General features: G+C 40.2%; 1 protein-coding gene across 3 annotated transcripts in view; it reads left to right on the forward strand.

Annotated features, from left to right (window-relative positions):
• The window catches only part of ptprb (protein tyrosine phosphatase receptor type b), a 114,610-nt gene that overhangs the window by 62,370 nt on the left and 31,531 nt on the right, over nt 1-20,709 (forward strand). For all 3 annotated transcript variants that reach the window (XM_059652487.1, XM_048548990.2, XM_048548991.2), the window contains 7 exons: nt 136-399; nt 2,193-2,456; nt 3,678-3,935; nt 5,031-5,294; nt 9,910-10,182; nt 15,576-15,839; nt 17,258-17,524. In XM_059652487.1, coding sequence (XP_059508470.1) covers nt 136-399; nt 2,193-2,456; nt 3,678-3,935; nt 5,031-5,294; nt 9,910-10,182; nt 15,576-15,839; nt 17,258-17,524 — 1,854 coding nt within the window. The remainder of the gene's footprint in view (nt 1-135; nt 400-2,192; nt 2,457-3,677; nt 3,936-5,030; nt 5,295-9,909; nt 10,183-15,575; nt 15,840-17,257; nt 17,525-20,709) is intronic.

The following is a 20,709-nucleotide window of genomic DNA, read 5'->3' on the forward strand; positions in this document are numbered from 1 at the left end:
GGGAACATAGAAATAAACGAATAGAAGTTGACCATATTTGAAGAACTCTTCAAACACAATATGCTTAAATAATGACTTAGTACCTAATATTTGAAACAATGTCTTTTAACATTTTTCTTCTGTGTCATTGTTCAGTTCCTTCAAGTGTGCCCAGTGTGATGGTGAATAATCATGGTCGCAATGATTACCTCCTGGTTTCCTGGCTACCCGCATCTGGGGATGTGGATAGTTATCTTGTGACATTGTCGCACAATGGGAAAGTTGTCCAGTCTCACACGGTCTCCAAAACCAGCTTTGAGTTTCCCTTCAGTTCCCTCACCCCTGGAAGGCTGTACAATGTGACTGTAACGACCAGAAGTGGGAGATATGAAAACCACACTGTTACACAACAGCGGACACGTATGATATAATTTTTATTCCTTCAAATAATGACAACCAGTATGAGTGTAAAACATTCTTATAACTTTCGCAATTTAATGTGGTTGGTGTCACTGAAAATGTCAAGCATCACCCTTCGTTTATTTCACTGTTGATCACTGCTGCCAATTGTGATGTGAATTAGGGTTAATTTGCAATTCAGGATTTATGTATATCAAGGTTTTGTCTTATAGAAGTTTATGCTCTCGTATACACTTCAACTCTTCACCTTTTCCTGATCTCCGTTCAGCATTTTCAAATGGCCCATAAGGGGCCACTATTCTGTGACCTCCCAGCAACGTGAGACTGCATGTTATTTCGCCAGGACTTGGGCATCTGACAATATACCGTGTGAAGTCTTTTTTTCACAATGCAGCTATACAGCACCGCCAAAGTGACAACTTTCCTTTCTTACCTTCTCTCATGAGTCCCTTCTGTGAAAATTTATTTAAAATATTGTAATCTACATTGCCCCTCAGAACTAATTTTCACTATCAGCTCCAGAAAGTGTAGGTTGATGTATTTGAACAATTTTTATGGAACAATATCTCAGGAAACAAACAATATCATTAAGTAACTAATAATTGAATCCACAGTCATATTTTGAGATGATTTTTCAAGTTGACTGCCAATTGAACTTGGCTAAAGTAAATTCAGCAGATCCAAACAGAAGACCACATTGAGCCATGTGTCGTGCACTGTCTATGTGCCTTGAGTTTGTGTGTGCTTTACTCAGGAATTCTGAGTTTAGAACTAAATCTTTTGAGGTATCTGAAAGAACTCCTTCATCACTGACATTTTGTACACTAAGATCTCGATCAGGAGACTGGCTCCCATTGCCTGAAAAAATATTCCTTTTGTGAAAGGATTGGCAGTTTTATTGACCAAAAAGTAATTGTTTGTCTCGAGTAAAGTTCTTCATTTTCACTTTACAAAAAAATCAAGTATTTTTCATTTAATAAAGAAGTACTGACAGCTAAGTACAATGAAGGAAAAATAATTACACTTTCTGAACACAGCAACCAGTTAGGGGAGTAATTCTACTTTGTGAAAATGCAGCATTGTATCTTAATAAAAACCAAAAGAACTGTGGAAGTTGTAAATCAGGAAAAAAAAATCAAAGTTGCTGGAAAAGCTTGGCAGATCTGGCAGCATCTGTGAAGTTAAAAACAGGAAGGGTCACCAGACCCGAAATATTAACTCTGTTTTTTCCCTCAGAGATTCTGCTAGATCGGCTGAGCTTTTCCAACAACTTTGTTTTTGTTCCTAGCATTGTATCTTGTTGAGGGCAGGTTTAGCTCAGCTGGTTTGACACTGCAGAGTATTGCCAACAGCAGTGGCTTCAATCACCACACCAGTCCAGGTTGCCACATGCCCTTCTCCACCCCTCCCCTCCCTGAAAGCATGGTGACCCTCCGATTTAAGCCACCACTAGTTAGCTCTCTCTAAAAGAGAGCAGCCCTATGATGTGGTAAGACTATGGTAACGTAATCTTACACATGGACAGATTTTAGAAAACTTTGAGTAGAATAACAATAATGATGATGATAAAGTGATGATAAAGTGAATGTCTTATGTTTTAAAAGAAAAACCCAGATTCAAATCTTGCGATGACACCTAGATATGTGTTAAGTGACAATTTATGTGGGATTCACATTTATATGTGCAGCATTCTACTGAGTGCTGGACTACTTTTAATCAAATTATTTGCCAAGCTGTTCAGCTTTCATCAGCATTTTGATTAAGTGATCTTATAACATTTTCTAATTTTGCAGAACCCTCAGTTGTACAAAGAATCACAGTTATCAACTCTGGAAAAAGTGACTATCTGAAAGTATCTTGGTTGGATGCATCAGGGGATTTTGACTATTATATAGTAACTATCAAAAACAGTTACAACTTCAGCAAAAGCTTAGAGGTTCCAAAGTCTGAAAACGAATGCATATTCCTCAATTTAATTCCAGGACGACTTTACAGCATCACTGTTAGCACCAAGAGTGGGAAATATGAATCTCGTCATGTTGCCACTGGAAGAACATGTAAGCATGAAATTTATTGCAATAAACTGAAATTTCAATTTTAATGAATGTTAAACTCTTTGATCTGGAATATTAATGGCTTTGGCAGCAACATATCTGCTTCTGGTTGTGCATGCCATAAGTTAACTTAATTTAATTATTTGCCTGGTGACAAGCCAGATTTTAATTTTGGAGTGGGTGGCTTTTTTTGGGAAATGTCAGCAGAAAGGTGCCTTTGGATAATGCATTAGCTTAAAGTACCCATGACAAAAAGAAAAGTTGTGATTCAAGAGTGATAAAAATCCAAAAAGACTTATTTTTAAACCTTGTCTGATTTCATAACATGTTTATTAATCTATTATGTAAAGAGCTATGATGGACTGTGATAAATTGACTGTCAGTGTGTAGTGAGGATTGTGTTTCATCTATTTTTTAAAATATACTTTGCTCCATTTACACAAATTTTAAGAAAATGAGTAACTGCTGGATTTATAGCATCCTCTTAGAGCACTGAGCTAAGTCAATCAACATTTTGCCTTTGACTAGGAACCCAAGAGCATGATAAATAGAAACAGCTAGACAACTTGGCTCCTCAGACCTGCTGTGCCTTATGATAAAATGATGACTGATCTTCAGTCGCAAATTCTCTTTTCCACTAAATTATCTTGTAACAAATTTACAGATTAGTCTCAACTCCTTCAGAAAAAAAAAGAAACAGCTGGAATATGTTGAGTCATAAAAAGAATTGCAGATGAATAATGAACCAGTTGTTACTTTCCTTTAATTCCCCCAATTTACGTTTCGTTTTCTTCCCCTCTTTAGCTTGTGTGCTTGCAACACACCCATTATTGCGGGGTAGCTCGGACCACTGTCCACACTTGTCAGCCATCTAAGTACGCTGTACTCCAGGCAGCTAGTTGTTGCATGGAAATGTCCTGAAGTAAAATCACCTTGATGTCGGGAAGTGAATGGTTTTCCTGACTGAACCTCGTCCAGTAGCTTGATCATGACTGTAGGCTTTTCAGATAAAGAGCAGCAGGTAGAAACAGTGAGCTTGTATGCAAGAATCCCAAACCATTTTCGTCTCTCTCTTCCTTACAAGTTTGACATTTATATTTTATGAATGCGTGAATTTCTTTGTATCAGATTTATCCTTCCTTTGATGTGTTTGAAGTATGTTTTCTAGCCTGTTTCAGTAGTGTTGTTGAATTGTCTAATGCTAATATTACTCTTTCTGACTAGTTCCGGCTGCAGTTGGCTCTCTAACCGTGGCTGACAGGAGCACAGATACTCTGAACGTTACCTGGGAAGCAGCTGCTGGTGACGTGGATCGCTATGAGATTCAGCTTCTGTTCAATGACATGAATGTTTTCCTTCCAATAACACTCAGCAGCACATCACATCAATTTACTTCCTTAACCCCTGGACGTCTTTACAAAATCCTAGTCTCCACATGGATCGGGACTCTACAACGTGCTGCCTTCATCGAAGGACGCACAAGTAAGAATAAGACCGACTATTATGCGTTCAGTATTTTATGGACAACATTTATTCTGACTGCCATGTAACGAAATTTATATTAATATGAAGTTGAGACCGGATCTGACCAATAATAGAGGATCAGTTAGTGACACAGTCCTATAGAAATAAACTCTTAACAAAAGGCAGCAACCTATTAGAATCAACCCTACGGCATTAGACTATCTTGTCAAGTGAGCACCTCCTATAATGTGCACTAAAGGTTAGTTTGTACTGCCATGTATAAATAGTGCATTTCTAACATCTTAAAATATATAAACTATATAAAACACCTTTAAGAAAATACATTAAGTTTTGCAAATGTAAGTAACTTTCAACCAATTCTTGAGTTGCCATTGTTCTCACTCAACAATAATTAGATTCCCTACAGTGTGGAAGTAGGCCCTTTGGCCCAACAAGTCCACACTGCCCCTTGAAACATCCCACCCAGACCCAGGCCCATCCCCCTATAACCCACACACCCCTGAACACTATGGGAAATTTAGCATGGCCAATCCATCTAGCCTGCACATCTTTGGACTGTAGAAGGAAACCCACGCAGATATGGGGAGAATATGCAAGCTCCACACAGACAGTTACCTGAGGCTGGAATTGAACCTAGGTCCCTGGTGCTGTGAGGCTGCAGTGCTAACCACTTAGCCACCATTCCACCCCAATTAATATGATATGTTCTCAAGAACTTCCCTAAAAAATAAGAGGAGGAATTTGAAGACAGGTGTGCAGTTTTTTGGTTGGAAAAAATAAATCCATATGATTTTACTTAGAAAGCAATTATAGTTTTTGAACACTTCACAAAACTAAAGTGCTACAGATGCTGAAAATTTGACATAAAAATAGTGCTGGAAATATTAAGAAAGTCTGGCAGCATATGTGGAGAGAAAACAACATGAAGGTCGAGAACTTTTCATCAGAAGAAAGGTACTTGAAATGTTAGCTCTGTTTCTGTCTCTTTGGATACTGCCAGACCTGCTAAGTATTTCCACAATTACCTTTTTTTTAATTTATTGTAGCATATGACCATGCAGTTATTAATATTCCGAATGTATCTTTCTGCAGTACCCAGTGCAGTTAAAAATATCCATGTTTCAAATAATGGAGTGACCAAAGGCCTGAAGGTGAACTGGTCTCCTGGAGGAGGTGACGTGGACAGCTATACTGTGATCTTATCTCACAAAGGCCATCAGGTCTCTGCCCGCCCTATTCCAAAACACCAGCATGAACACACCTTTTATGATCTAGAGACGGGAGAGCTCTACCATGTATTAGTACGGTCAATTAGTGGCACCTTCCATAACAATGCAACAGCGTTTGGACGCACTGGTAAGAATTGCTCAGAAATCCTTGATTAATATTGCACGAAAAACTGCATTGAGAGATTAGATAAATTTATCCTCAAAACTGATTTATCCATAAACATCACAGCACTGTCCGTGCACTGAGGTTTCAATTTCTCTCATTCCCTATTTTTTTTCAAATGCCAGAGCATAACACAGAATACTGAGTTGAAACACAGGGGGCACTTGCATCTGATGCAGATTTGCCAAACCTCTTGTCTGCGCTGGAGTCTACAGGAATTGAAATTCATCTTTGGGAAAGTGCTGAAAGCAATCATTTAATAAAAAACTTACATTCATATAACACTTTTCAGGAATACAGGACATCTCAAAGCACTTTTCAACCAATGAAATAGTGTTGAATTTTGGTCATTGTTATAAGGTAGGAAATGCAGCACAGAATGCTGCCACAAATAGCAATGTGATAATGACCAAGTAACCTGTGTTTAATTGTAGAATGCTGATGGAAGTATAAATGTTGATCAGGACAGTGAAGATAATGCCCCTGTTCATCAACAGAATTGTGCAATGGGATATTTTACATACACATCAAGTGGCAAATAAGACCTATGCCTAATATCTCATGCAAAAGAATTATAATTGAATTTTATTGTTGTATGTACTGAAGTATAGAAATACACGAGTACTGTGAAAAGTTTACAAAGTCACCATTCTCCAGCACCATCTTGGTTACAAAAACCAGAAATGAAAAACAGCAGTAGAAATGAAAGAAACACAGCCAAAAAGGAAAGAAAAACATCCACATCTTAGAGCCCCATGCAATAAAGGTGTATGGAATGCTGAACTTCTGATGCAGGCATCTGGGCCTAGTCTTTTACTGCCACTATCCCTGTTGCCTGGAGGAGAATTGCTGTCACAGTCCCAGTTGTCGAGAGGAGTCACGAACATACTGATGATTCCAATGTTGTCGTCACCACTGCCTCCGATCCTTGAGAGGAGCTTTGCCAGTGCTGCTGCCGTCCCAATCGACAGGAGGCTGCCTCGATTCTGCGGACAGCCCACTCTCGCTGCCGTGCCAATGCTGATGCCACAGAACGTTTTAAAGAGAAGCCAATGAGAAAAAGAGAAAAAAAACAAGGAAATCAGATGGGAGTGGACAAGCACTTGGCTCAGATGCCCGAATGCAGCCTTGCTACTCCTGCACCAACTTGGAATAGCATCTGTAATGTTGCTATTGAGCTAGAGTGCCCACCTCTATTTTTGTTCTTAAACTTGAAAGTGGAACTTGAACCTGGAGTCAAAGGTGCAAACAACTGGGCTGTGGCTGACGTTCATTGTTATATCTAAACAAAACTGATTTTAAAAGAGATGATTTAAAAATTTCTGTTGGCTAGTTATTGGATGAGGGAAAAGGTCTGCCTGATGGGGTACAAAAAGATTCTGTTAACTGTCCAATTGGTGCAGAGTGGTGAGATTCTTGATTCGAGTGTAGAGGTGGATTAGTTGGAGGTGGTCAATGGTGAAACCTTCACTGATGAATCCAACAAGGGTTGGTGATCCAAATCTGAGGAGAGTGGAGTGGAACCTGTCTCCTCCAACCCAACATCTCCTCACTGCTGCTCGTTAGTGCCCCTGGTCAAGCTACATAATCTGTCCACTTCAAATAAAAACTTTTCCTTATGGAACAACTAGGGCACAGTATCCTGGGTTATATTGTTTGGAAGAAAGAGAAGAAAGGGGAAAGCACATGGAAAATGAGGATGAAATTAGCAGTGATTGGAATATCTTATAAATATTTGAAAATTGAGGACTAGCAATGGGAAATCTAGTGGGACAGTGGTTTCTTTTCCAGATGACCATGTTTGACACCAGGTGGTATTTACCTCTTCTGCCAGTATGCAGTGCTGGATAAGAGTTTTTTTTGAGGTAGTTTATTTCATTGCCATTAATCATCTTTGACTTTATCCGGACCTATCTATTGATTGCTATTCAACAATACAGCACTGTAGTGTATCTGCAGAAGAGGCCCTATTCTTAGATAACAGGAATGCTATCAATATGTAAAGCTACATTTGGCCAGGGATAGTTACAAGGACACTGTGGAGCTGGTATGGATACATCTGCTCTCTGAAAGTTAGAGGAGAACACTTTGTCTCCCCTCAGGGATTATGTTCTTCAGAGCCATTGTGAATGTTAATCACTTGAAAGTCATTACTTTATGCAACCTGGACCTCTGATGCTTATTTGCCTGGCTGATTTAATTTTCAGTGAGAATTCTTCAATTGGGTTCACAGCTGCAGTGTCCAAAACCAGCAAGAGATTGTTAAAAAAGTGAAAATCATCAGCGGTAGGAAAACATTTGTTTGAATAAATGGGCAGGGCATTGAAAGTGATTGCTGATCCCAGATTTTCCAAGCTTCAATCAACTAATTCAGCATAATTTTAGGTTTTGGATTTAGCAGTTGAACAAAGATGAATGAATAAATGCTTTTATTTAAAGTAATGCTCAGTGAAATTGTAATCATAGTGCAGAGAACCTTCCCAGCCACCAAACAGTGTGGACAAAGGCAAGAAATTTGGGAAAACGGTTGGGATTGACATTGAGGTGATTCTCAACAGTGAGAACAGGAATTCCCATTATCCAAAAAAAACAGTTATCTCGTGAGAGGGGAATTTTGCTTGTGAGAAGCAAGAGGATCATTTTTGTTATCGGGGCTGACACCTGGATAGTAGGCTTTACCAAAATAGCTAGTTTCACCCAGGTGCAGGACAGTATAGACTGGACGAACATTTCATTGAGAGCTCCATATTATAATGCAGCTGGCTTCATTGATAGAAAAGTGTTCCATTCTATCAATGGGTCAGGCATCTTACATCAGAGAAATCTGTCTTGTGATGCCTGTATCATTGAGAAATATTATGTTCCTTGTTTGTTTCAAGCACAGGATGGCTGTCAAGGATGGTTACTGGGATGTAAGGGCTACTGTCTGTAACCATAACTGTTAACTCTGTTATGCAACCCCTGACTGAGGCCACATGTAGATGCGGTGCAGCACATCCTTCAACCAAGGCCACTGTGGTGCAGACAATAAGCCTGCTGATGATGAGGCCCTGATGCTTGGATCAGTTAAGGTGGCATTTAGGGTGGGGTAACGTGCAGCTTGTGCATTACAACACTCTCCGGGCAGACTGTGCCACATAGTCATTATGCACTGTGCTCTGAACAACTGGAGCAGGCAACCTGAGGATGTGATGGACTCTGAAGAGCTGTGATAACAGCAGCAGTCTTCTGGGGATGATGTATAGATCAGGAGGAACATCATCTTCTACATGATACAGCACTGCAGCTTCAGACACAACAAACTGGACAGGACTGAATTAACACCGGACTCCAGTAGATGTGAGTTGGGTGTAGTGATCGCTCAGTGCCTGTAAATTTGTAGCTGTTCAAAAAGCAAGTTGTCTCTATCTGTTCCCAGAGACAAATGCAAGTGTTTGCTTTTTTTCTATTATTCATTTTTTATGTTCCTGAATAATAGTGAATGCTTTGAACTTTTTGAATGGGAAGCTCCCACACTGAACAATGAGAGTGTAGTTGGCTACACTGAGCATTGAAGTAGCGTTCCTTAGACAGGGTTCTAAGATGGGGTGAGGCTAAGGACAGGTCAGCTATATAGTTTGGTTCTTAAATATCAATAGATGTCTAATATGGCCTTGTATGTGCATTGAAATGATAGCCATGTCACCCATGTGTCCCAAGAAGCATTTGTTTTTAGGTTGCGCTCTGACTCTATGCACACAAGACTAACAGCATTAAATTGGGTACCCAGCTGGACTTTAAATATGATGCTAGCGCCAGTAAGGGTGGAGGTGATGGCCTAGTGGTGATATCACTGGACTGTTAATCCAGAGACCCTGAAAATGTTCTGGGGACCCAGGTTCAAATCCCACCATGACAGATGGTGGAATTTGAATTCAATAAATATCTGGAATTAGGAAGCTAATGATGACCATGAATCCATTGTCAATTGTTGGAAAAAGCCGTCTGGTTCACTGATGTTCTTTAGGGAAGGAAACTGTCAACCTTACCTGGTCTGGCCTACAAGTGACTTCAGACCCACAGCAATGTGGTCGACTCTTAACTGCCATCTGGGCAATTAAGAGTCTGATGAAGGGTCTAGGCCCAAAACGTCAGCTTTTGTGCTCCTGAGATGCTGCTTGGCCTGCTGTGTTCATCCAGCCTCACATTTTATTATCTGGGCAATTAAGGTTGGGCAATAAATGTTGTCTAGCCAGCGACACCCTCATTCCTTGAATGAATAGAGAGAAAACAAAGAATCCTGGAGGTCCTAGCGGTGGCAAGTATTTCTGCCTATGGCAAGAGAGGGGATATAGTGAGCAGGCTCCATTCTGCCATGGTGATTAGATAATGAGGTGAGTTTCAGGAAATAGCATGAGAAACTTCCCATGACACTCACCAAAATTGACACTTAGCTGACTTCTAGTAAAATTCAGCACGGTGTTTCCTTGTGAATTCTTTCATTACAGGGTAACACAATGTTATTTACTTACTTTTCAAGTAGAATATTCAATTATATTAGTTGATAAATAAAATTGTTATATCTTCCTTTCATTCCTAGTCCCTGCCTCTGTGTCAAACTTATCTGTTGAAAACAAACATACTACCTCCACCCTGGCAGTTTCTTGGCAGCCAGCCACTGGCATCTCAGAGGGTTATACACTGCAACTCCTTAATGAACAAGGAACTCAAATGCTCGCAAACGTTTCTGTGCCAGCTGCCAGCAGGGGCCATAAGTTCATTGATCTGATTCCTGGCAAGAAGTACAAGATTCGTATCTTCACTGTAAGTGGAGGTTTGTACAGCATCGGAACAGACCGAGAGGGAAGAACAGGTACGATACTTGATACAAAAAGTTAGCTCCCCTTTTGTTTTCAGGAGAAGACTAGTGATATGCAAGTTTCAAAGCAGTTTGCACAATTCACCAACAAATTACATTTGGGATTCCGTGGGTCAATACTTGTTTTTCTTTTTCTTGTATGGAGGTTTAGGTTGAGTCTTTGACACATCAAGACCAAGCTGAGTGACCTAGTAGACATAACTGGGTCACTATCTGCAAATAAGCTTGAAAATATTCCATCATGGGAACAATGCACTTGTGTCTATTCAGATGGCTTTGCATATTGTTGCACTCTTTAGATTTCAACATGCAAACCTCACCATTAAGAAAAATCAGTGAGATTGGGAGGACGAAAATGTTTCTAAGCATAATAGTGAGCTTTGAAAGCTGGGTTTGAACACAGTAAAAGAACTTTATCACTGGCAACAACATTGTGTATAAAATGCAGTCACTCTACTGTGAAAGGAAATTACAGCACCTAATATTTCCTACTGGTCTAACTCATTTTGATTATGCAGCAGTTATATGTGCTTTTCCTGATTAGCATTAGACGTTTGGAGACAGTAAGGACTGCAAATGCTGGAAGCTACAGTCAGTAAAAGTGGAGCTGGAAAAGCACAGCAGGTCAGTCAGCATCCGAGGAGCAGGGAAGTCAATGTTGCAGGCCAAAACCCTTTGCCAGTGCAGGGGAGGCGGTCGGGAACCCAGAAATAAATAGAGGGAGGGGGTGTGGCTGGGGAGTGGGGAGGTGAAATGGAGATATGTGGATGCAGGTACAGGGTTATTGTGGTTGGTCAGTGGGAAGGGTGGAATGGATAGGTGAGTCAGAAGATGGACAGGATGGTGGAGGAGAGATTTTGAAGCTGATGAAGTCAATATTCAGGCATTTTGGGCTGTAAGCTTCCAGGGCAAAATTTGAGGCGTTGTTCCTCCAGTTTACGTTGGCCTCACTCTGATGGTAGAGGCCAAGGATCGACATGTCACCAGGGGAGTGGGAGGGGAGTTAAAGTGAATGGCAACCAGTAGATCGGGATGGTTGGTGCATGCAGAGCTCTGCAAACCAGTCCCGGAGTCTGTGTTTGGTCTCCCCAGTATAGAGGAGACCACATCAGAAGCAATGGATACAATAGATGAGGGTAGATGAAGTGCAGGTAAATTTCTGCCGGATTTGAAAGGATTGTTTGGGGCCTTGGATGGGGTAAGCTATTTAGTTCATTTTCACCGTTTTTGCAAAAATGATTGCAGAGACACAAGGGCTGAAATATGATACTTTTAACATTTATATAGTGACTTGGAAAGTTAAACCTCAGCACAGTGCCTTTCACATTTATCGGACGTGTGGAGGAACAAATGCACATGGTTTCTTGAACACTATCAGTGCTAATGTTACATGGGGAAGGCAGTTTCATGTTATCAGTTCAGACTGCACATTATTGTTACAGAGGATAACGGAAGGAATGACTGTCTATGAAGGAAAAGTCGAATGAAATTAGTTTTCTGAATGTCACAGATACCTGAGAAGCTCTTTAGATAATAGAAATTTTCTCATAACTGGGTCAATGCAGAGATTTAATTCAAATAAGTTTAACTGCACCAGAAGAAGAAGTTATTTGTCTTCCTGTTAACCTATTTCATCATATGTGTGCAAAAGACTATGATGCAGATTTTCTTATCATAAAGATACATATATTTTCTAAATTCTTTAAAGCTTATTTTGCTTATTTAAGCTCAACCTCAACAGCCATGTGTATCATTGTCTCAGTATAGGCTTCAGTTTGACTCGTAAAGCTGATTGGAAGCTAAGACATATTAGCATTTATTGAGTTATAAATCTATAGATTTCAGAAATCTCCTTGCCATGTGTTCAATAAAATTGCTCAAGGCTCAAACTGGGCACTAGTCATTTTAAGAACATGAGGATGAATTAGACTCAACAGGAAAGGACAAAATGAAAATAAGCATAACTGAACTAGCCTTTAGATATCAGTTTTCGATCAGACCAAGCACACCAAACTCTGTTCTAGAATAGTACCAGACCAAATTCCAGAATCCAAGCAAACGGTTTAGGAATTTTGATAGAGCTGTGGGCACCCTCAACTGTGAGCCACATCATGTCAACGCTTTAGTTGCATCTAAGTTGAAAAATGAAAGATGAAAATATTATTCTGAAAGCATGCTTTCAAATGTAAAACATGACGCTGAATGAAAACAATTTAAATTGTAGTTGAGTGAAACTGAAGATAATTTCATTAAAAAACAAATAGAAGTAATTCAGTGCTGTTGCTGGAATCAATTCTTCAGTGACTTCTAAATTAGTAAGTTTAAGTCAGAAATTATACACAGACATTTTTAGCTTCTCATATATGAATTCAGTTTACAATTTATTTAATCTAATTTAATGAATTGAACAATGCATTCCAGAAAATTTGTCACAGAAACAATTCTGCTGAAATGGCAAATAAGTTACTAGTCCAGATTTTGTGGTAAACATAATAGGGAGGTTATCAATGTTCATTGCTATTTAAGAGTAAATTGGACAACAATTTCTGATGATGGCATTTGTGGAGTTAAACAGAAAAAATCAGAAATTTGCAGTCTCGATTACCCTCCGATGACAGTATCTTCCCAAGAGATTTGGCACTCAGCACGTTAAAGGACATGAAGTTCAAGTACCTACATGATAAGAACCTAATAAATGCATTAAGAAATGTTAAGGCTTATCCATTCAAGACAGGTAACTTTTCAACAATGTATTCAGCCTTAATTATAATCAAACAACGTCTTTGGCACAGAAAATGAACTTTAACAAAGTTGGAGACTCATTCCAACAGGTATTTATTACTGTTAGTTTAAAAACCACATTTTTTTAATAGAATCCCAACAGTGTGGATACAGGGCCTTTGTCCAACATGTCCACACCTACCATGCGAGAATCCTAGCCAGATCCATCCCCTTTAAGCCAGCTAATCTACACATCCCTGAACACCACAGGCAATTTAGCTTGGCCAGCCCATCTCGCCTGCACATCTTTGGACTGTGGGAGGAAGCCTACACAGACACGGGGAGAATGTGCAAACTCCACACAGACAGTTGCCTGAGGGTGGAATCGAACCTGCGTCCCCTGCACTGAGACAGCAGTGCTAACCACTGAACCTTCGGGCTCTTTTCTATCTCTGGTAATTCTGTTTTTCCAAAGTTTTATCTTGCTTTCTATACATGACCCAAAACTGGATTGAATATTCACGTTTATATTTCCCGGTTCAGACTACAAAAATCAAGTTGGACTTTTGCAGAAAATGTGGGAACCCAACAGCTGGATGAATTCTTGGTCCCATCTCTGTGCCCCAATTACATTTTTTTATGACACTATTTTTAAATTCAAATGATCTAATTGTCTATGGGGCGAACTTGGTGCCTAGTTAGTGATACCATGCACCTCCAGGAAGCAGAAGCTGCCTGTCTGGTGCTAGCGGCTGAGTCAGACAGCAGCCTTGCTGGGACCAACTGCTGCCCTGCTGAAGAGTGTGTGCAGTTCCTCAGAGCACCAGAAGCAAGTCTGAAAAGGCTCATAAACAAATATGGAGGAAGAAGGTCCAGAGTTGGCACCAGCGCAAGTAGATATTGAAATAGCAGATTTAAAACAAAGACACATAAACTTTATTTGACCCATGGTGAGCCAGACAGCTAAGCACCAGACTGAGTTCACCTAAATAAATTCCATTCCTCAATAAGCAGGGCCCCTTCACAAGCTCTGAAAGGAGGATAAAAGATTGCTAGTTAATGCTAAACAGGCCTTCCATTCCCACTTCTCCCCACACCACCCCTCAAGATCTCCAAGGCCATGATTTTCAAATCACATCCTCATTGGGTCCCAAACACAAAGTTTTCATTACATCCTGCCCAACATGCCTCGATTGTTCCATTTTTATTGTGATCAGATGCTACTTTGCTTGCTCGCAGATTCCCAAATTGCTTGTAAATTGTGCTGTATCGTCTTAATTTTCTGATCACTGCAAGTTACAATGAAAAAGCACACATAGCTCCTGTCAGCAAGTCCAAATATGATTGACAATGCACCACTTGTTCATTATAACTTAAAAATTCTGGATAATTATAATCAAGATCTTCCTAAAATGGACCTTTAATCCACCAAACCCAAGAATCGTTGCATTCTCACAGTGAGAAACAAGCATAAAGCTGAAGTATTTAAATATGCACTTGAGATGGTAAGGCATGCAAAGCGATGAGCCAAGAGTTGGAAAATGGGATTACAGTATTTAGGTGGCTGTTTTTGACGAGTGCAGACTCGATGGACTGAATACTGTTGAGTTTGGGGCCACTGCTGTTTGTCATTTTTATAAATGACCTGGATGAGGGCGTAGAAGGATGGGTCAGTAAATTTGCGGATGAACCTAAAGTCGGCAGAGTTGTGGATAGTGCGGAAGGATGTTGCAGGTTACAGAAGGACATAGATAAGCTGCACAGCTGGGCTGAGAGGTGGCAAATGGAGTTTAATGTGGAAAAGTGTGAGGTGATGTACTTTGGAAGGAGTAACAAGAATACAGAGTATTGGGCTAATGGTAAGATTCTTGGAAGTGTGGATGAGCAGAGAGATCTCGGTGTCCATGTGCATAGATCCCTGAAAGTTGCCACCCAGGTTGATAGGATTGTTAAGAAGGCATACAGTGTGTTCGGTTTTATTGGTAGAGGGATTGAGTTTCGGAACCATGAGGCTATGTTGCAGCTGTACAAAACCCTGGTGCGGCCGCACTTGGAGTATTGCGTACAGTTCTGGTCACCGCATTATAGGAAGGATGTGGAAACATTGGAAAGGGTGCAGAGGAGATTTACCAGGATGTTGCCTGGTATGGAGGGAAGGTCTTATGAGGAAAGGCTGAGGGACTTGAGGATGTTTTCGTTAGAGAGAAGAAGGTTAAGAGGCAACTTAATGGAGACACACAAGATATCAGAGGATTAGATAGGGTGGACAGTGAGAGCCTTTTTCCTCAGATGGTAATGGAGAGCACACTGGGACATAGCTTTAAACTGAGGGGTGATAGATATAGGACAAATGTCAGAGTTAGGTTCTTTCCTCAAAGAGTAGTAAGGGTGTGGAATGCCCTGCCTGCAACAGTAGTAGACTCGCCAACTTTAAGTGCATTTAAATGGTCATTGGATAAACAAATGGATGATAATGGAATAGTGTAGGTTAGATGGGCTTCAGATTGGTTTCACCGGTTGGCGCAACATTGAGGGCTGAAGGGCCTGTACTGTGCTGTAATGTTCTATGTTCTATGTTCTAAAGTCAGTGTTGAAGATGCTTAATTACTCTTATGAAGCTCTACATATTTCTGCCTTGCATCTACTCAGTGTGTTTGCCTGTTCAGTTCCAGCTGCAGTCACAGATCTGATGTTGCATGAGAACAGTGTTGAGACTCTATCATTCAACTGGACCAAAGCAGAGGGAGAATGTGACTCATATGAAATATACCTCTACAATTCAGACAAGACACTTCATGACAGGAAGTCTGGCACTCAGAATCTTGAAGAGTGTTCCTTCCAGAACCTGACACCAGGCAAAATGTATAAGCTTGTGATAGTCACTCACAGCGGAGATTTAACAAATGAATCCTCTATTTTTGGAAGGACAGGTAAAGCAGTACAATCAGTGTAATTATTTCTGTCAATCTATTTCAATCTGAACTTTTGCCATTGTTGTGCCTTTTTTATTCTCCCTTAGAGTAGCAAATAGGAATAGAATCCCTACAGTGTGGAAGGAGACCATTTAGCCCATTGGTCCCTATCTCCCCCTGAAGAGCATCCCCCCTCAGTCTCACTCCCCTACCCTATGCCTGTAACCCTGCATTTCCCATGGTAATCTACCTAGCCTGTACATCCCTGGACACGATGAGTAATTTAGCGTGGCCAATCCACATAACCTGCATATCTTTGGGCTGTGGGAAGAAACCCATGCAGACACAGGGAGCATGTGCAAACTCCATACAGACATTTGCCCAAGGTTGGAATGAACCCTGGGTACCTGGTGCTGTGAGGCTGCAGTGCAAACCACTGAGCTGTTGTGCCACACCTAGGATCCCAGCTATCTTTTTTCTCCTTGAACAGGAATACAGCGTTACAAGTGACAGCTAAATTATCAGTGGATGACTTCCTTTAGGTAAATATACTTCTAAAAATTACATCTGCAATTTTGCTATATGCAAAAGAACACCAAACATTTTCTGTTGACTCTCACTGAAATGTTTGTCATTACAAACGTGAATACAAAATATCACAACATACCCTGTCAAGTACAGGTATCGGGATAGCACCAGCAAATTCCATCTTCTCCGAACATTTTGCAATGTTTCAGATATCTAAAGCATTTATTAGATTTTCTACGCATAAAGTTAACTTTGTTAAAAAAAGTCACCAAAATAGTTGTGAAATGGTAAGCCCATGACTTCCATTATTTGCCTCAATTATCTTCTCCTGTTTCTCTCCAAAGATCTAGTACTTCCTCATCAGCCATATTTCCTGTTTGACTTTATATCCTAGTTCTTCTTTAGCCTTTAATGAAAAGAAGGGAGTACAGTTCCCAAAACTATTCCAGATAGGTCTGACGAGATTCTATACAGCTGCAGCATTAATTACTCAGTGTTGGATTCTAGACCTCTTGAGATAATGTTTAACATGTCAATAGCCTATTTAGTTACTTTTCTACCTGTGTACTAACATTTAGAGATTTATCTGAAGTCCTAATCTCTTTGCTATTCCACAGTGCCTAGTCTTTTATCATAAAGAAACACATTGATTTGTCTCTCTTGGCACCAAAGTTGATGGCTTCATACTTTGAACTTCATCAGCAGGTTTATCCAACTCACTGAACCTCTTCAAATTCCTTTTAGTCATTACTTCCATCTGTGCAATTTACTGTACGTCCTAGTTTTGCACATTCTGCAAAGCTGAATATACAACCTTTAATTCCATTGCCAAAGTCATTGATTATATGTAGATACCTCTACAGATCTTCATTTGCATTCTTGTGCTTTACTAAATTTTATTTGTTTAGTTCCAGCTCAGGTTACCCATCTGCAATGGATGAACAGTAACCAGACTGACAACTTGTTATTCACATGGACCCCAGCTTTGGGGGAGTTTGATTCCTACAACATAACACTTTATAATCCAAATGGTACTGCTCAAAGCAATATATTTGGAAGGAAAGACATGAAGGAATGCAACTTTCAGGACTTGATCCCTGGTAGGATTTATCGCATGGTGATAGTAACACAAAGTGGAGAATTGAGCAATAAAGCTTCTGCAGAGGGAAGGACAGGTAAGGATAGATCGGTGTTTTCATTTTAATGTCTTTAAAAGTCTATAGCTAGTGCATCTGTCATAACTACTAGGTCAGATGGTATCATGAATAAACTCTACATATGAAGGTATATTTACTCAAATGGGAAAGGCACAAGGATGATTGTCTCTTTGATGGCATAATCAGAAAATGAGACACATGCAAAACAGATGGCTGAATCACTATCAGCAACAATAAAAGTTAAAATTATATCCATTGTGTATGTATAAACGGACAGGACTCATTGTAGTCACAATTCAAAGAGTCAAGAACAGCTTTAAATAAGAAAGATAATTGTTTCAATTTGTTTTGTGGCAAAACACTCTTAATCTGCAGTAACAATGAATATATAACTGACATAAGGATGTTTATTGCAGCAATAAGAAACTGCAGTCTTAAAATGACATCTAGCAATCTAAAACATGGTGACATTTATTCAACAAAGAATTCACATCCACTGCAGAGCAATAAAAAGATGCCTTCAAATGTCTTTATAATTCACTCATAAGATGTTGGCATCGCTATCTGTTCAGCACTTATTCCCATCTCTAGTTGCCCTCAAGAAGGTGGAGATGAGCTGCCTACTGGAGCTGCTGCAGTCCATGCGCCATAAGAGGGACCCACAATGACCTCAGGGAGGGATTTCCAGAATTTTGACCCAGTGTCAGTTAAGGAACGGCGATATATTTCCAAGTCAGGATGGTGAGTGGCTTGGATGGAAACTTGTAGGTGGTGGTGTTCCCATGTACCTGGTGCCCTTGTTCTTCTGGATGGAAGCAGTTGTGGGCTTGGAAGGTGCTGTCCAAAGTTCTTTGGTGATTTTCTGCGGTGCACCTTGTAGATAGTACACGCTGCTGCTACTGAGCGCCAGTGTTGGAGGGGGTGGATGTTTGTGGATGTGGTGCCAATCAAGTCACTTGCTTTGTCAGGGTGTTGTCAAGCTTCAATTGTTATTGGAGCTGCCTCCATCCGGGCAAATGGGGAGTACTGCATCACACTCTTGACTTGTGACTTATAGATGGTGTATAGGCTTTGGACAGTCGGGGTTGAATTACTTGCTGCATTGTTCCAGGTCTCTGGCCTGCACTTATGGCCATTGTATATATATGGGAAGTCCAGTTGAGTTTCTGGTCAATGATAAACCCCCAGGAATTCGATAGTAGGGTATTCAGTGATGGTAATACCATTGAATTTTAAGGGTGTGGATGGATTATCTTTTGTTGGAGATGTTCATTGCCTGGCATTTGTGTGGCAGGAATGTTACTTGCCATTTTTCAACCTAGACCTGAATATTGTCCGGATTTTGTTGCATTCGAACAGGGACTGCTTCAGTATCTGAGGAAGGTGAATGATGCTCAACATTGCACAGCCATTAACAAACATCCCCACTTCTGACCTTATTATAGAAGGAAGGTTATTGGTGAAGCAGCTGAAGATGGTTTGATCTAGGACACTACCCTGAGGGACATGTGCCAAGATATCCTGGAGTTGAGATGACTGACCTCCAACAACCACAACCACTTGCCTATGTGCCAGATATGACTTCAACCAGTGGAGAGTTATCCACCTGATTCTCATTGATTGCAGTTTTATGAAGGTTCCTTTTTGCCACACTCAGTCAAATGTGGTCTTGATGTCAAGGGGTCTCACTCACCTCATCAAATATTTTATTCGAATCTGAAGGATTTGTAAAATGTGTAGTGCAATTTTCCACACTGAGAATCAAAAGCTTGAGATGAAGCTTTGAGTTGAATTAGTGCTTACTGACAATGTTAATGGATATGAAAGTTATCCTTCCAAAGTGGCATTGGACTTTGTAAACAGCTTCTATTTGCGGTGTAGCTCGGGGTGTCTGCATATTTGGAACATAGAAAAACAAGATCCTGTCGTCATTTAAAATGTGAAAGGAGATTTTTCTTAAAATTAGAAATGCAGAAACAGATGTCAGAGCCTCAGGTATGTTCTGGGACTCTAATCACAGCTTTACAAGGAGAAAATTGGCTCGTTGTCTGGAACATGTGGAAAAATAATCTATTACATTCTCAAAGTCAATTAACAAAGACAACTGAATTCAGTGCACCACAGTATGATGTGAAGATAAAATACAGCTCTTCTTCAAAAAAAATCCAAGAGTTTGATATAATAATGTATTTAATAATTTTGGAAGTCATTACTTACGCTTGTGTGATTAATAGTAGTCTGAAATGACTAATCCCAAATCATGGTGTTCATTAAGATGATCCAAACTGACGTGCTCCTGCACAGATAGAAATTAAAATAAGTTACAAAATCAACTGTACATGAATTATCCCTTAACCATGTGAACTGCTTTGCCAAAGATTTGTTTAACCCAACCTCATGCCCTGACCCTGCAAATTTCACAGAGCTAAGTTAAAGGGGTGCAACCAGGAACATGCCAACACTTAACACAAGAGTCAATACCCCATGGGTTTTCTGGCCCACTAGTTAAATGCTGTTTTAACAAAAACAGATACAAGTTTATAACAAGGAAAATGTTTATAAGATGCTACATTTATTTCATTTTTCTGTACGCCTCAAAACCATAGCCACTGAGAAATGGACTGTAGAAAAAAAGAGACCATTTAAATTTGAATGATGGAGCATGTTTACATTTTGTACACAGGCCATGAAGCATGAAGAAATGCTTGAAATTGCAAAAGCAAAAGGAATTCTTCATAAGAAACACCTACAAAAGGAATGTTTTTAACATTGGCTCATTGAAACAGGGCAAGAGGGCATGCCAGGAGCAGCACCAGGTGTATGTAAAAAGGAGATGTCAACCCTTTGAGCCTAAAACACACGTCTACCTCTGTTCCAAACAGTAGAAGCAGGAAGCAGTAGACAAAACTAGGCAATTTCACTCTAATGGGATCAAATCTAAGCATTGCAGTCCTGCACATTCAGCCATGAAGAATGGAGGGCAGTTATTCAGTTCACTGGAGAAGGAGGCACAACAAACATCTCTGACCTCTCAGAGGAGCCCAGCACATCAATGCAAAAGATAAGGTTGAAATATTCACAACAATCTTCAGCCGGAAGTCATGAGTGAATGATCCACCGTTGCCTCCTCCAGAGGCCCCAGCATTGCAGATACCAGGCTTCAACCAGTTTCTTGGAGTTCCTTGGTGTTATATCCTGGGCCC

Source organism: Stegostoma tigrinum, chromosome 18, assembly GCF_030684315.1.
Source record: "Stegostoma tigrinum isolate sSteTig4 chromosome 18, sSteTig4.hap1, whole genome shotgun sequence".
NCBI classification, from domain to species: Eukaryota; Metazoa; Chordata; class Chondrichthyes; order Orectolobiformes; family Stegostomatidae; genus Stegostoma; species Stegostoma tigrinum.